This window comes from Lathyrus oleraceus, chromosome 4, assembly GCF_024323335.1.
Source record: "Lathyrus oleraceus cultivar Zhongwan6 chromosome 4, CAAS_Psat_ZW6_1.0, whole genome shotgun sequence".
NCBI lineage: Eukaryota > Viridiplantae > Streptophyta > Magnoliopsida > Fabales > Fabaceae > Lathyrus > Lathyrus oleraceus.
In genome coordinates this window covers 141,560,321-141,576,378 of record NC_066582.1, presented here as the reverse complement: position 1 = coordinate 141,576,378, position 16,058 = coordinate 141,560,321, and the positions used below count along the sequence as shown (strand labels likewise).

Sequence of the window (16,058 nt, the reverse complement as noted above, 5' to 3'; positions counted from 1 at the left end):
CATCAATGTTTGAACTAGACTTTCATACTTCTTGGTCAATGAAAGAAGTAACATAAGTGCTTGGTCTTCATCATCAATCTTCACTCCTACATCCTTCAAGTCTGATATAATCCTATCAAACTTGTTGACATAATCCCGGATTGAGGTGCCTTCCTCCATCTTGCATGTATACAATTTGGATTTCAAGTAGATCCGATTTGTTAGAGTTTTTGTCATGAAATTTTTCTCTAACTTTGACCACACGCCAGCAATTGTTGCTTCTTCATTAACCAAGAATGCAACATCCCTCTCAAGGCATAAGATTATGGTTGTTCGTGCTTCAAGATCTAACTCTTCCCAATCTTCATTCTTCATACTCTCAGGTTTCTGTTCCGCTAATGCCTTGTGCAACTTTTGTGAAATAAGCAATTTTTTTCATTTGCATCCTCCAATAGGAAAAATCATTTTTTCCATTAAACTTTTCTATTTCATATTTTCCAACCTTGACGATTCCAATGGTAGAAGTCATTATCTTCAAAAACCAATAAAAAATAACAAAGTTTTACCACTCTACAATTTTACAATTGACTCTGATACCAGATTAATTAAGTAAAAATATCAATTAACCATTAGATTATATTTAATTTAAAGATTATGACTTGGAGGAAGATAAAAAAACTTATTTTTAGAGTATGTTGATTCCAATTATATATATTTTTAGATTATTGATTTATATACACTAATTATATTTACCTTTCAAAAATAATAATCATAATTTATATCATTCAATCTTTTATAAATTTTAAACGGTTGATTCAAGAGTTTTCGGTTCAAGCAACTTGTTCATGACCGAATTAGATTGTAATCATAGACTCCATTCTTACATAACAAGTACAGTTAAAGCATTGGAAGCATTGTTTTCAAGAGGAAAAAATAAAAGAAACATTAAAGTTATTCCAACCTATGTACAAAAAAGAAAGCAACAGCTAAAGCATTTGAAGCATTGTATTAAAAGTGGGCTCAAATAGGCTGGTCAAACCAAGAATTAAAAAAATAACTGGTTTGAGCTGGTTATTGAATTGTCATGTAACCAAACTGATATAAACCGGTGCAAATTGGCCAAAATCGAAAACAAATTAATAATAAACTTAGAGGTTATACGAATCCAATGTTTCTTTTAATAGCAAAGCAAGTCAATATATTAATATGTAAGAGAAAAATTGATAAAAATATATGATACAATATAACATAAGTATAAGAAGTACTTGGGAAATAAACAAAATCGGCTATAAATAGAGATAGAAGAAAAACATAAAATAAAAAAAATAAAAAAAATAAAAAAATAAAGATAACATCAATCCAAAGGCAAAAAATAAGTCTAAATAAAAAAACAAAGGCATGTCAATCAACCACCCTCAAAACTAATCTAAACATCCATTAAAAATACAAATCGAAAGACAAATAGAAAAATTCAACTAGTTCATCAAGCAACCAATCTCTCTTGTAACCTTAGACTCATCAAACCTACGGAGAGAGCAAGTTGGAGTGAGGTAGAAATGGACTCCTGCACAAAACAAAAAGAGGGTTGTTAGCCAATCAACACATTCCCCTAAATGTCAAGTCAAGTGAGTGAGTCGTACTGTCAATCAACTAGAAAAAGTGTAAAACCCAAAGCATGGGCACAAACTCACTTCCACACTAAACTAATAATTGCAGACATTCACTGATTGACTGTTAAGCTTTCCTGACAAAAAAAAAACTTGTTTTACATTTTCAAATCGTCAAAACCACAAAATATCAAATCGAAGACAAACCTTAAGACATTTGTTTCCCATTACCTAAACCATAGAACAAATGAAACACCCACAAAATCAAACATGGTAAAGGCCTCAGCAATCCCACCCACCTATACATTTTATACTAAATATCATATACAAGTCACCTCACAAAAAAAGATGATCAGCTGACTCCACATCTCCCCGCACACACTACACCTAACACTACTAGAACTAGACACGATTTGGTGCCTCAAAAGATTGTGCATAGTCGGCAACCTATCCTAAAGCAACTGCCACAAGAACATAACAACTTTTGAAGATGCCCGACTTTAGCCCCGACCACACCCTTTTTTTACCTATATTTAGGACCCCAAGCTACCTCCAATAACTTATTATAAGCTTATCTAACTGAGAAGCTCTTATTCGGACCAGATTTTCGAACCGAAGAATCTACCCGACCACGCCTAATTATTCTTGAAATAAGGCCGAGCAAACCCTCCAAAAGTTTTTCCTCCCAAATTCAAAAAGGCCCTATCCACTAAATATTCCACACATACTTTCCCTTCCTAAGAACCCAAAGAACTCACTATTTGAGACTTCTACTTTGAGATAAAGAAAAACCTATAAAAAAAAAGACACACAAATGAACAACATCACCCAAACATCATGTCAAATCATATCAAAATCTGATCTTCTTACTGTTTCCAACCTTTTTAAGACAAAAAGTGATAAACCAATCATTCTCCTTATTAGGAGGAGATTCAAGGAGAAAAACTTCTCTCCAATAAGGAGAACCCTGGTAAGTTCCCATTTCCTTTCTCCAATAGGTTTAATGTTTGCTTTCTTATTTTACTTCTTAAAAATTAAATCAAGTTATTTTATAATTATTATTTTTTGTTTAAAAAAATTAATAAAACTAAAATAAAAAATAAATTTTAAATCTGAAAATTTTGAAAATAGGAGAAAAAAGAAATCTAATCCTTTAAACATTTATAAGTGTTTACAGGAAAAATAAAATTTACTAGAAAAATTACTTTTTTTAAGTGTGATTGTTTTTTTAAGAAAGCAATTTAGAGACTCGGTCTTTTCAACTTGAATTCATATTATATAACTTTGTTATCGAGATCGAGTTATTTAACCAAATCATCTAATTTTATGCAAGTCGGTCATGGAATCCAACAAATAATTCTAAAATTTTTAAAGCAAATGCAATAAACACAGTATAAAAGCAGTAGTTATAAGTTGTAAAATACTTGAAGACAATAGCCTCACATATTCAAGTAATTGGCTATTGGAAAACTTAAAAAGATTAAAAGCAAATTCAATAAAGAAATCCTATATGTTGACACTGAAGTACTAATTTATTATTATATATATGTAGACAAATTTAGGGCAATATATCATCGATTGCCTAGTATTATAATAAGAATGCATTTGGTCTATATACTCCAGACTCCACTCCAGAGGTTCATATATATGAACAACACTAAGGATATATATAAAACATGTGAGTTTGTTATGTACATCAACTCATGTTTTCTTCTTCTTCTTCTTCAAATACTATATATTATTATTATTATTATGCATCATCATCATCAAGTAAAACTATATATATATAAATGTAATGTAATGTAGTAACACTTGATCACTTCCAGAGTTCCATGTGGCAACTTGAGGTAGAAGTTGAAGCATGTTCCTCAGAAGCTTCATTCTTTTTGGAATCACTAGCAAGAAGAGTAATCTGTTCCGCAACTTGAAGTATAGCTGCATTTGAGAAAGAACTATTTTGTTTATTAGAAACATGATCTTGATTATTATTACTATTATTATTATTATCTTCTTGACTAAGCTGAGAAGCAACAAACTTGTCAAGAACTCTCCAATCAGTGACTTGTTCATCATTAACATTCCCAGTGCTGCTGTTTCCGCCGTAGATGGAGTGAAGATTTTGTTGATGGTACTGCAAATACTGCATCTGTTGTTGTTGTTGAGTGAGTGCAATATTGTTATTGTTTGCATGAGCATGGTTATAAGGGATAATAACTGATGGAGTGATTTTAGGGCTTTGAAGATGTGGAAGATCATGGTATTGATGGTTTGGTATTATGTTGTATTGCATTAACTCAAGTTCTGGTTTGCATGATTGGTATGAAGAAGTGTAATTTGGGTGAGAATTGGTTCTAGTTGGAGATTCAAGATCAGGCATGAAGGAAACTTGATCATCGTACCAGTTACATGGTGATTGATCATACTCACTCATTTTCTGTACTGTTGTCATTCTCTTCTTGAATACCCTGCAAACAACCCAACCTTCTTCCTGCATGCAGTACTAGTTATCAATTATTCAGAAATATTATAATTTTTTAAAACAGAGAAAATAAGATTTTATAAATTGTAATTTATTTTAAATCCCCTAGTGCTCTTACCTAAATACAAGAGTTGTTTATAATTATTAATAATTGGATATTACTTATTACTATAAATACATTTTGAGTTTATTAAATTTGAGAACAAAACAAATAGTACTAATTTATGGATAGAATTGAAATAAAATAATTAATGGGAATTTATTTATATCTTTTTATATTTTTATTGTTTTTGGAATCAATTTTTATATTTTTATTTAATCATAATGATATAACTTTGTTTTTCTATTATTTTATGCATATCTCAATAAATGATTATATGTTGAGATTTTTTTAACATTATTTATATGTTGAGATATTATATAAAGTGTAAATAAGTTTTATATTGACTTATTATATACAAATTAAAATTTATTTTGAAATTATTTATAGTTTTGTTTGCATGTATAGGTTTTATATCATTATTTAAAATATAAAAAAATTGTGTCAAAAATAAATTTTTTGGTTCTACTTTATTTTACGTAGGAGTTATCTAATCCGTATTCTGTCCATAAGTTGATTTCTCAATTTTTAATAAATTAAAAAAAATATATTTGTAATTACTTTGTATTTTTTATATTATAAAATTTATTTTTTATTGAAAATGATATGGATTCATCTTTAAACTAATTTTTGAAATTTTATATAAGATTCAAAAAAACTTAATACCTTTAAAAACAGGTTTCTTAATTTTGATAATAGTTTATCCAAGTTAATCTAATTGAAAACAAAAAGATTGTTCTTTATTTAATTAATTTAATGGTCATTCAATATAAATCTTTAAAAAATAGTCTAATTGTAAATCATTGTTTTTTTAGTAAGAATAGAACTTTATAGTAAAAATAATGGAGAACATATGTAATATATTTTTAAAATTTTATTTAAAATAGTAAGAATTCATATTACAGGTCTCTTTAATTTAGTTGACTAAAAATAATTAGGATTCATATTAGACTCACTCTTAATGTAGTTGAAAATTTTAGTATGGATTCATATCGTCCAAACTGATATAATTTTATTGGTCATTTGGAAAATGTATACATTACACATCAGAGTTAACAACCAATAGCTGGTTGTAATTTTCCCTATACTACTTTTGAGCTCAACTATCAAAAACCGATATTACTATATGAAGTTATTATCATGGTTTGAACTTTACTGTTGTGTGTTTCTAATGATTATAACCACTTAATATACAAATAAATAAAAAATGGAATACCTGAGAAGTTCCATTTTGATTAGTTTCAAGACGATACTCATGCATGATCCAATCAGATTTCTGTCCATTTGGGGCACGTCCCTTGTAAAACACAAGAGTCTTTCTCATTCCAACTAGAAACTGTTTTGAATATATTGCCTTATCTCTTCCTGTGGCTTTCCAGAATCCTGCTTTTGTTGCTCTATTGGTTCGAGTTCCGGTCGGATACTTCTTATCTTTATGACTAAAGAAATACCAATCATTTTGTTCATCACTTCCTATTTTGCATAATTCTGTTCACAACATCATCAAATTTTAATGTGTTATATACATGACATGTTTAATTATCATAAACAAAATTGTCTAATGATACCTTGAAGATCCCATGGTTCAATTTTATAAAGATCGACGTCTTTGATGACATCTAGATCGATCTTTTTAGACGAAACCTTCTTCCTGAGATAGTAATCAACAAGTTCTTCATCGGTTGGATGAAAACGAAAGCCGGGAGGTACATGTGAAAATGTGTTCATGTTCCACCTCAGAAGAATCTAAAACTGTTCACAAAAGAGGTTGATAAAGCACTTCTAGTAAATCACGTTTAAAAATAACAAAAAGTATATTAAATATGGAAAGACAAACATGACTTAGAAGCTACTTGTTCAAATGATTTAGAAAGAAAAAAAAAATCATCAATTCTAAAAACAGTACTGTAATGACAACCTTAAAGAAAAAAGACAGGTTTAAACATGATGTTGATCGAGATCAAGAAGAAAAAAAATAACACCAACCGAACATAGATCAAAGTCGTGTCAAAGATTTTGTGCAAACCTGAGAAGTGACATTTAATTTAATTTCCTGTTGACTTTAAGGTTCATATATTTGTCTTTTAGTTGTCTTTAAGGTTGTTGAATTATATGATATGATAATATAAACAGTAAAGATGAGAAACTCTATATAATATATAGATCAACCTTGATTCAAGCATATACAGAAAATATTTTAAGTAGCTATAAAAAAAGGGAACAACCTTGAATATAAGTGTGGATCTGATGAAAACCTTGGTTTGTAGCACTTTGTGTTTGATCCACGATTGTTTGTAGTTTGAAGAAAGCTTGGTCAAATCCAACAGAAAGAGACAAAAAAAACAGAAGTAAAAGGAAGACAGAAGGAGACAAAAGAGACAAGAAAATGAAAAGTGGAAAGTGAAAATGTTGTATCCTCGGGAATTGAACTGAAATCTCTCTTTTGTTCAAGCTACTTTTGTTCTCTATCGAGAGAGAGAAAGAGAGAGAGATCAGATCCCGAGGAGTAGTACTAAAGAGAAAGAGAGGAAAGTGATGAAGGAAAAGGAGAGTAGTTTCTAAGAGTAGAAGAAATGGAACTATGAAAAGATAAAAATAAGCCCTAATAAATCATCCTAGCTTCTCTCTCTCCTTATCTGTTGTTGTTGTTAAGTTGGAGCTAGATTTCAGGAAAAGCTTAGATCATAAAATGGTGGCGCTAAAACAGCTTGAGAATGATGGAGAGAGAGGGAGAGAGAGGGAGAGGGAGAGAGAGAGATGTCAACTTCTAACTCCACTCACCAGCAACTGATGGAGATGGAGAAAGAATGATAGGTTTGGGGCCAAAGAAAGAGAGAATATAAGAAAAGATATGAAACCTTGAGAAAGAAGTGGGAGGTTCTATGAAAGATAAAAGTAAAAGAATGTGAAAAGAGAAATATGGGAATGAACAAGAATGAATTATGATAATGATAGGCAATCAATTGTCACCCTTAATGGTTATAATGTCAGCTCTCCTGCCATGAGTTGAACCATGATATAATCATCCCTTTAATTCTCTAGGTCATTATTTTCTTCTTTTTTATTCTTTTTCTTATATTGAGGAATGCCACAATACACCATTTCCAAAATGATCATATTTATTTTTGAAATTTCTTACTATTTTAGAAATAATAATTTTATTTAAAGATCTATGAACCCACTATGCATCTTGAGAGAGAAATAAAAAGTGGTGTGATGGATTATAAAATATTTTGGTTATGTAATGGAAGAGAAAGATTAAAAAATGAAGTGCTTAATGGATATAAGAAAATTAGATATGTACTTATATTCTTACATATATTTTTAAAGGAAAATAGTGTTATAGAATGCGTTCTTCTTATGTCATTTTTTTTCCTTCAAATTTTAAGTTGGGAAATGCGGATGTTTATTTAGGGGTGACAAAATCAGTCAAGTGCACATGTTTAGTTTGTTAATTTTGATAAGTTGAGACAAGTTTTCGGCTCGCCTCCTAAACATTGTCTTTTCTATTTTATTTTTGGGTGAGTGTAGCGTTAAACAGGGCAACATTAATTGTTTTTCTCCTTTTAGGCTTTAGGGATGTTTCGGACCGCATGGCCTGCCCGTTAGTTAAATCCACTCTTTTTTGATAGGTCAAGTCAAGGTTTGTGTTCTACCTTATCTACTTTTTCCGTTCCATCCCATTTTTGGTGGATTTGATAGGTTAGACCTAAACAGAGACTGCGTGCCCATTTGTCATCCATGTGTCTACCTTGTGTGTAGGGGTGGCAAATGAACATGTCCGCCCCGTTTAAGTTTGCCCTGCAAAAGCTTGCAAAAAAAATAGGACGAGTGAGGCAGGCATATTTTAGGGTGCGGGCCTAAAACCTTGACCCGCCCCGCGCTAAAGATGTTGGTGCGGCAGATTCACGGGGATTGCACATTTTAAGTCTAAAAATACAAAAATTATATTAATGTTCATTCCCAAAGAAAAGAAAATAGGGCGGGCAGGGAGGTCATATTAGAGCTTGCGAGCATAAATCCTTAGCTCGTCCCGCATTAAAGTGTGGGCAAAACGGACATGTCCAACGGGTCGGGCCCGTTTTGCCATCCATACCTGTGTGTATACTTCACAATCACTATGTTAGGCTTGCAAGATATGATTATGGTCTATGTTGAAAATCAATCTCGTCCGGGAACATGCTTGGTTTAGTCCGAATTTATTCATCTAAAAAGGTGTGAAAATAATTTTTTTCCTATCCATAATAGCACTTTCGGATGCGATCCTTGTTTCAAACATGATCGATATTTATGAAAATCTAGAGGAAGTAAAAGGAATTCTATAAAATGTTAGGTTTGAATTTGACATATTACTTTTCATAGATTCATTTTTATGATCTAGAATGATTTTTTAAAATGTTTAACAATACCTTACACTCCCTAAAATAGTATATAATTCATTGTTTTTCTCTTTCTCGATAACATACATCAATGTTATTATTACAGTTGTTATTTTGTTGTTGTTGTAGCTATTTGAATAATGTTATTATTTTTGAAGAAGTTAGTGTTTATTATTGTTATTAGTTTTTTATCATATAAATTGGCCTATAAAGTTTAACAAGTTTTTTTATCAACAAAGTCATGACCTCTTCATTTAAACACGAGCTCTTCATTTAAACATGAATTTTTTATTTAAAAGACTTTAAAAAATTCCTAAATCTCACTTTTCTTCCTTAATTTTTTGTTCACTCGATTCTTTGAGGTTCGTTCAGAATAACCACTCATGGGGTGGTTTCTGTTTTTTCATTATGATTGATTATTTCCCTAAAAAAGTATGGTTGAAATTTTGAAATATTAATGTGACACATTTGAAAATTTAAGAGAATGACATACTTTTAAACAAAAACCTATCATAATTAAATTAAAAAAATTTAAAGACGGAATAATAACCTAAATTTTTTAGAGCAGTATAATGAGATTTGCATAAAACAACATATTAAACAACATATAAATGTTCTAGGAACGTTGCAGCAAAATTGCTTAGTTGAACGCACGAATAAGACAATTTTAGAGCATGTTATGTATGCTTTTGGGAGCTGGATTGCTCAAACATTTATGGAAAAATCGTGTGTATTGTAACTTACTTAATAAAAATGATGTTTGTCAACAAAAATAGACTTCAAGACATCTATGAAAATTTGGAGTGTGAAAGTAACATACTAATCAAATTTCAAGGTTTTCAAAGCATTCAATTTTTGTATATCAAGCAGGACAAGCTTGATGCCAAGACTTTGAAATGTGTGGATGAAGAGATGCAAGAGTCGTAACTATAAACATGTAGGAAAGTAATTGAGAGCAAAGAGAATCATAAATGGTTAACAATAATAGTTAAAGAGATGAATTCATTAGAAAAGAACCAAACATGGTAACTTGTGGAGATACCTAAGAAGCAAATGGTAATCTTATGAAAGTGAACCATCAAGAATAAGGAAGAAATTTTAAGAATTGAAATCTGAATGGTACTTGTGGATATTGTTAATCAATAGAATCTCAAGTTAGAGCAAATGACATGAATATAAAATTCTTACATGGGAAAATTGAAGGGACAATCTGCATGCAATGTGGAACCAATTACTTGCAGGTATACTTTATTGTACATATGACTCAACACGCAAGACACGAGGGAGTGAGTTGTGAGTTTCAAAAAACTATAATTTGAAAAACTTTTGTGATTAGTTTTTCAGAGTTTAAAAAAAATTCAAAAACGTTTCAGAAATTAGTAGTGGAAAGTAAAACTGTAAAAAATAAAAGTTAAAGGAAAGAGAAAAGAAACTAGGAATTTATACAAGTTCCTTCAAGAAGACTTAGTCTTGTCCCAAAGATTTGATCTTAAGAGTATCCAGTAATTGAGCATTTGCGAGGGGCTACCCTTATTCAATATTTTTCGTATCTTTTGCAAGAGGCGTCCCCACACACGTTTTAAAATTATTCTTCTCTTTGTCCCATCATCGCTAGCGCGTGTCAGTGGCTTTAATAGAGGCATTTAAATTTTCAAGGGGCAGCCCTAGCCACTTATTACTGTTGCATTTGCAAGGGGTAACCCCTCGAAACTTTTGTGATTCTTCTGCATGTTATCACACACTACGCCAAAAACTGGAATAGACAGCGCACCTTAGAGGGCGCTTTATTACAAAAGCGCTCTCTAAAGTGAAGCGAAAAAATAAGGAGCAATAGACAGCGCACTTTAGAGGGCGCTTTTGTAATAAAGCGCCCTCTAAGGTGAAGCGAAAAAATAAGGAGGAGATAGAGGGACAACAATACATGGCGCTTTTTAGAAAGCGCCCTCTAAGGTTACCCTTAGAGGACGCTTTTAATAAAGCGCTGTTATAAGTCCATGTGCATTTCCAGCTTATAAAGCGCTTCTGGAAAGCCTTAGAGAGCGCTTCCATAAGCGCCCTCTTAGGCCCCCTTTAGAGGGCGCTTTTTTAATAAAGCACCCTCTAAGGTGAAGCGAAAAAATAAGGAGGAGATACCTTAGAGGGCGCTTTTAATAAAGCGCTGTTATAAGTCCATGTGCATTTCCAGCTTATAAAGCGCTTCTGGAAAGCCTTAGAGAGCGCTTCCATAAGCGCCCTCTTAGGCCCCCTTTAGAGGGCGCTTTTTTTCCACAAGCGCCCTCTAAGGTCCCCTTTAGTAAACATTAAAATTATAACATACTGCGCGTTTTGTTATTTCACTCTCTGTTATTTTCGTTCTTTTTCACGTTAGGGTTCTAAGGCGTTTTCCTTCCACCTCTGTTAGATCTACATTATTACTGCGCGTTTCATCCTTCTACCAATCAAAGATACACGTTGCATACATTATTACTTTTACTATTGCTTTGTTTTAGCTTTGCCCAATTTCAGTTTTATGTTATTGTTTTACTATTGCTTTGTTTTAGCTGCGCGTTTACTATTGCTTTGTTTTAGCTTTGTTTTAGCGCATGCAGTGGGACTACATTACCCAGTAGTTAGGGTTATACGACCTATGAACATCTGATTTTGTGTCAACACCAGTATCATTAGAAACCTAGGTCCGAATGTCTTTGAACTCTTCTGAAATTGTTTTTTATTTATTCTAATTAGTAATGGATAATACATGGATGTCTTCCAATCGATTGTCGAGAGAGTACGAGAATGGGGTATCAGAATTCGTTAAGTTTGCCGTTGCACACGCCGAAGACCCCAGTAGAATGATATGTCCTTGCTTGGGTTGTTGTTATGGGAAACAGGTTGGCGCAGTTCAGTTGACATCGCATCTAATGAGGCATGGAATTGATCGAAGTTATACATGTTGGAATTTGCATGGTGAGAAAAGTAACGAGAATGTTGAACCGGGTGATAGTACGACCTATGCCTCAAACTATAGTGGCGCAGATACATACAATTGTGATCGAGTTGAAGAGATTGCAGAAGCACTTGAAGGAGATCTTAAGGATTGTCCCGAAATGTTTGAGAGGTTGGTAAGTGATGCAGAGAAACCTTTGTATGATGGTTGTACTAAATTCACAAGATTGTCTGCGGTATTAAAGTTGTACAACTTAAAGGCGGGCAATGGATGGTCGGATAAAAGTTTCACAGAGTTATTAGCCCTTTTGAAAGATATGCTTCCTGAGGATAATGTTCTTCCCAATCGAACATATGAGACCAAAAAGATGTTGTGCTCTATTGGCATGAGCTATGATAAGATACATGCATGTCCAAACGATTGCGTTTTGTTTCGAAATGAGTATGCATCGTTAAATGAGTGTCCTAAATGCGGTGTCTCGCGATTTAAGAACAAGTTGTCTCCAGCAAAAGTCTTGTGGTATTTTCCTGTTATTCCGAGATTTAGACGCATGTTTCATAGTGAAACCGATTCAAGACACTTGACCTGGCATGCAGATGAAAGAATTATAGATGGAAAGTATCGACATCCGGCAGATTCACCACAGTGGTTGAAAATTGATAATGATTATCCTGAATTTGGAGAAGAATCAAGAAACCTTCGCTTGGCATTATCTACTGATGGAATGAACCCACACGGTATCCAGAGTATCTCACACAGTACATGGCCTGTGATTATTATGATTTATAACCTACCTCCATGGCTATGTATGAAGCGTAAGTACATGATGTTGTCTATGTTGATTTCTGGACCTAAACAACCAGGGAATGACATAGACGTGTACTTGAAGCCCTTAATCAAAGATTTAAAGATTTTGTGGGAGACCGGTGTGGAGGTTTATGATGGATATAGGAAAGAAAGTTTCAACTTGAGGGTGATGTTGTTTGGCACAATTAATGATTTTCCAGCATACGGAAATCTATCAGGGTATAGCATAAAAGGTCAATGTGCGTGTCCTATTTGTGAAGATAAAACAGATTGGAAGCGCTTGGAGTTTGGTCAGAAGAATGTCTTTCTCGGTCATCGGAGATTCTTAAATTCAAATCATCACTATCGTGGATGGAGAAAGGTGTTTAATGGAGAGACAGAACAAGGCAGAGCTCCACCTATATTGACGGGTGATCAAATTTTTGAAAAGGTGAAAGATTTGGATACTCAGTTTGGCAAGCCTTTTGCCCACACACTTGTCAAAAGTGGGTGGAAGAAGAGGTCAGTTTTTTTTGAATTGCCGTATTGGAAGTCCTTGTATGTGAGACATTTTCTTGATGTTATGCATATTGAAAAAAATGTATTTGAAAGTGTTATTGGCACGTTACTCAATATACAAGGAAAGTCTAAGGATGGCCTTAAGGCAAGAAAGGACTTGATAGCGATGGGAATAAGAACTGAATTAGGACCCTTGAAGAAAGGAAAACGAACATATCTACCGCCTGCTGCTTATACTCTATCTAGAAAGGAGAAAAAAACATTGTGTAAGTTTCTAAGTGAAGTTAAAGTTCCAGAAGGGTACTCTTCAGATATTAGAAGACTTGTGTCTATGAAAGACCTCAAGTTAAAGAGTTTAAAGACCCATGATTGCCATGTTATAATGGAACATTTTCTCCCAATAGGTATACGTTCTATTCTTCCAGAAAAAGTAAGAAGCTCTATAACTAAGTTGTGTTCTTTCTTCAAGTCAATTTGCAGTAAGGTGATCAATCCTGCGATCTTACCAATGTTGCAAAAAGAAATCGTTATTACTTTGTGTGAGCTTGAAATGTTTTTTCCTCCATCATTTTTTGACATAATGGTACATCTAGTTGTTCATCTTGTGAAAGAGACACAATTGTGTGGACCAGCTTATATGAGATGGATGTACCCTGTTGAACGTTATATGAAAATATTAAAAGGGTACGTGAAGAACCGAAGTCGACCAGAAGGTTGTATGGTTGAAAGATACATTGTTGAAGAAGCGATTGAGTTTTGTACTGAATATTTGTCTAATGTTCAGTCAATCGGACTCCCCAAGTCTCAGCTTGTCGAAAAGAAAGAAGGAAAAAATCTAATTGGAAATAAAATCGTGGCAGTATCAAGGGTCGAACGGGATCAAGTGCATTTGTATGTTCTGCACAATGAGAATGAGGTTGAGCCGTATGTTGAAATTCACAAGGATGTTCTCCGAGGTTTAAATCCCAATAGAAATGAAAATTGGATAGTACGAGAGCACAATCGATGTTTTATACCTTGGTTTAAGGATCATATTTATTCAAAGTATTATTCAGATCTCGCTTCAATAACAGAAAGGTTGAGATGCTTAGCATATGGTCCAAGTTTCCATGTTTTTTCTTATAGCGCATACGCGATTAATGGATACACATTTTATACCAAAGAACAAGATGATAAAAGTACTATGCAGAATAGTGGTGTCACCGTGGTAGCTGAAGCAATGCACATATCAAGTGTGAAGGACTTAAACCCCAAATTTGCAAATCTGTCGTATTTTGGTGTTATCGAGCGCATTTGGGTGTTTGATTATGAGAAGTTTCAGATTCCTATATTTGGTTGCAAGTGGGTTGAAAATAATAACGGCATTCGAATGGATAAGTCAGGATTTTTGCAAGTGGATCTTAATAGGGTGGGATACAAAGATGAGTCTTTTATTCTAGCCTCTCAAGCTAGACAAGTGTTCTATGTCAATGATCCGAAAAGTACGAAATGGTCTATAGTTCTTTTTTCCAACAAAGTAATTGATGAAACACTGGAGATCAAGGTGATATTGATGTTGAGATTGAATCGTTTACCAGAAATGATCAAGATGAGAATATTATATCAAATGATTCATATATTAGAAATGATCATAATGAGGGTATTTGGATCAATCCAACCGTCCGTGTTGTTAAGAGACATGTAGAACATATTCCAACCAAGAAAAGAAAGAGAACTTAGTGAAAAAGGTACAGGTCAAATGATTTTAATTGTGCTCTTTATTACAGGTAAAATGACTTTTATGATTTTAATTGTTTTTACATTTGTCATCTGATTTTAATTGTTTTCTTTATTACAGGTAAAATGGCTATTATGAAGTCAATCATTCGTGCAAGGGGCAAGGGATACTCGAAAGTATCAATTGATATTTGTTTAGATGGAGATGTTCCATTGTCGTCAAGCCTCATTCGCGTAGATGATGATGCTGGATATTTGAAAGTATCCCTCTATGACAATGGAACATGTCCATCTAAACAAATATCAATTCTATCTTCAAAAGATAAGAGACAAAAATATAAGGGGATTACGCAGCAAATCGAGTCAGTTGCATAAAAAAAAAAGGTATAAACACAATTATATGATATTTATGCATAGAAAATGTTAATTCTTGATCTTATACATCACCTAACTAATTTTATGATATTTTAGGTTCATGCTATTGATATTGAACAAAAAGAGGTTGTTGCTAAGAAGACTGCTGCTAGCAAAAAAAACATACATCTCAGAGATGCTTTTGCTACTTAGTTTTATTTCTTTTTAAGTTATGAATTGGTTGTATATAGAATCTTTAGAAGTTAAACGATTATATATCAGTGGATTGTTGTATATGTATGGATTGTTGTATATAAGGCTTGTTGAATGCAATGTGTGAAAAAGGGCTTCAAATTATATAGTTTTGGGTGTACTGCTTCAATATACAGGTTGTCTAAAATAAATAAATAAATATAGCGCTTTTTAAAAAAAAAATTTAAATAACCACCCACTTTAGAGGACGCTTTTTAAAAAAAGCGCCCTCTAAAGTGGAAACATTTAAGGGTTTAGAGGGCGCTTTTACTGGAAAGCGCCCTCTAAACCCTTAAAAGTTTCCACTTTAGAGGGCGCTTTTCAGCAAAAGCGCCCTCTAAACCCTTAAATGTTTCCACTTTAGAGGGCTCTTTTTTTAAAAAGCGCCCTCTAAAGTGGCCCTTAAAGGGCTTAAAGAGCCACTTTAGACAGCGCTTTCACTTGGAAAAAAAGCGCTGTCTTTACCTATGCCAGCGCCAGATTAGAGGGCGCTTTAAAGCGCTGTTATAGGCCAAAAAAAGCGCCCTCTATTCCCTTATTTGGCGTAGTGACACCACCCTGAGCGCGTGACAGTTGCTTTATGATGGCATTCCAGTTTGCGAGGGGCTACTCCAAGCTAATTATGAATGTTTAACATGCACGGGGAGCCCTGTCGCAGATTTCTTCATATATTTCCAGCACCAGTTCCACTTTTCCAAAATTCAGGGTAAATGCTGCGAAACCCAACAACTGCAGTTTATGTTTTTATTTCATCAAAAGTGGCACCTTTATTTTTATTTTAAATATTAAATAATGTATTCCTTAGGATAATCTAATAACCAAGAGGTAAGATACCAAATTATAAATATAAAAGGATTCGTTCACTAAGTTGTACCCTAAACCTAACTTGAAGGTAATGGAAACATAAGAAATGGGGGTTTGAATTGGGTTTCAAGAATAAATTTTTTTGAAAACCAAAGAG

General features: G+C 33.1%; 1 protein-coding gene across 1 annotated transcript; it reads right to left on the bottom strand.

Annotated features, from left to right (window-relative positions):
• Positions 1-3,097: 3,097 nt before the first annotated feature.
• Positions 3,098-7,036, bottom strand: LOC127074137 (NAC domain-containing protein 7). Its single transcript, XM_051015431.1, has 4 exons — positions 6,391-7,036; positions 5,734-5,917; positions 5,382-5,653; positions 3,098-4,074 (listed from the first exon to the last, which is right to left on the bottom strand). Exons 2-4 carry the CDS (start codon positions 5,891-5,893, stop codon positions 3,403-3,405), a joined length of 1,104 nt encoding a protein of 367 aa, XP_050871388.1. The 5' UTR covers positions 5,894-5,917; positions 6,391-7,036; the 3' UTR covers positions 3,098-3,402.
• Between the last annotated feature and the right edge of the window lie 9,022 nt (positions 7,037-16,058).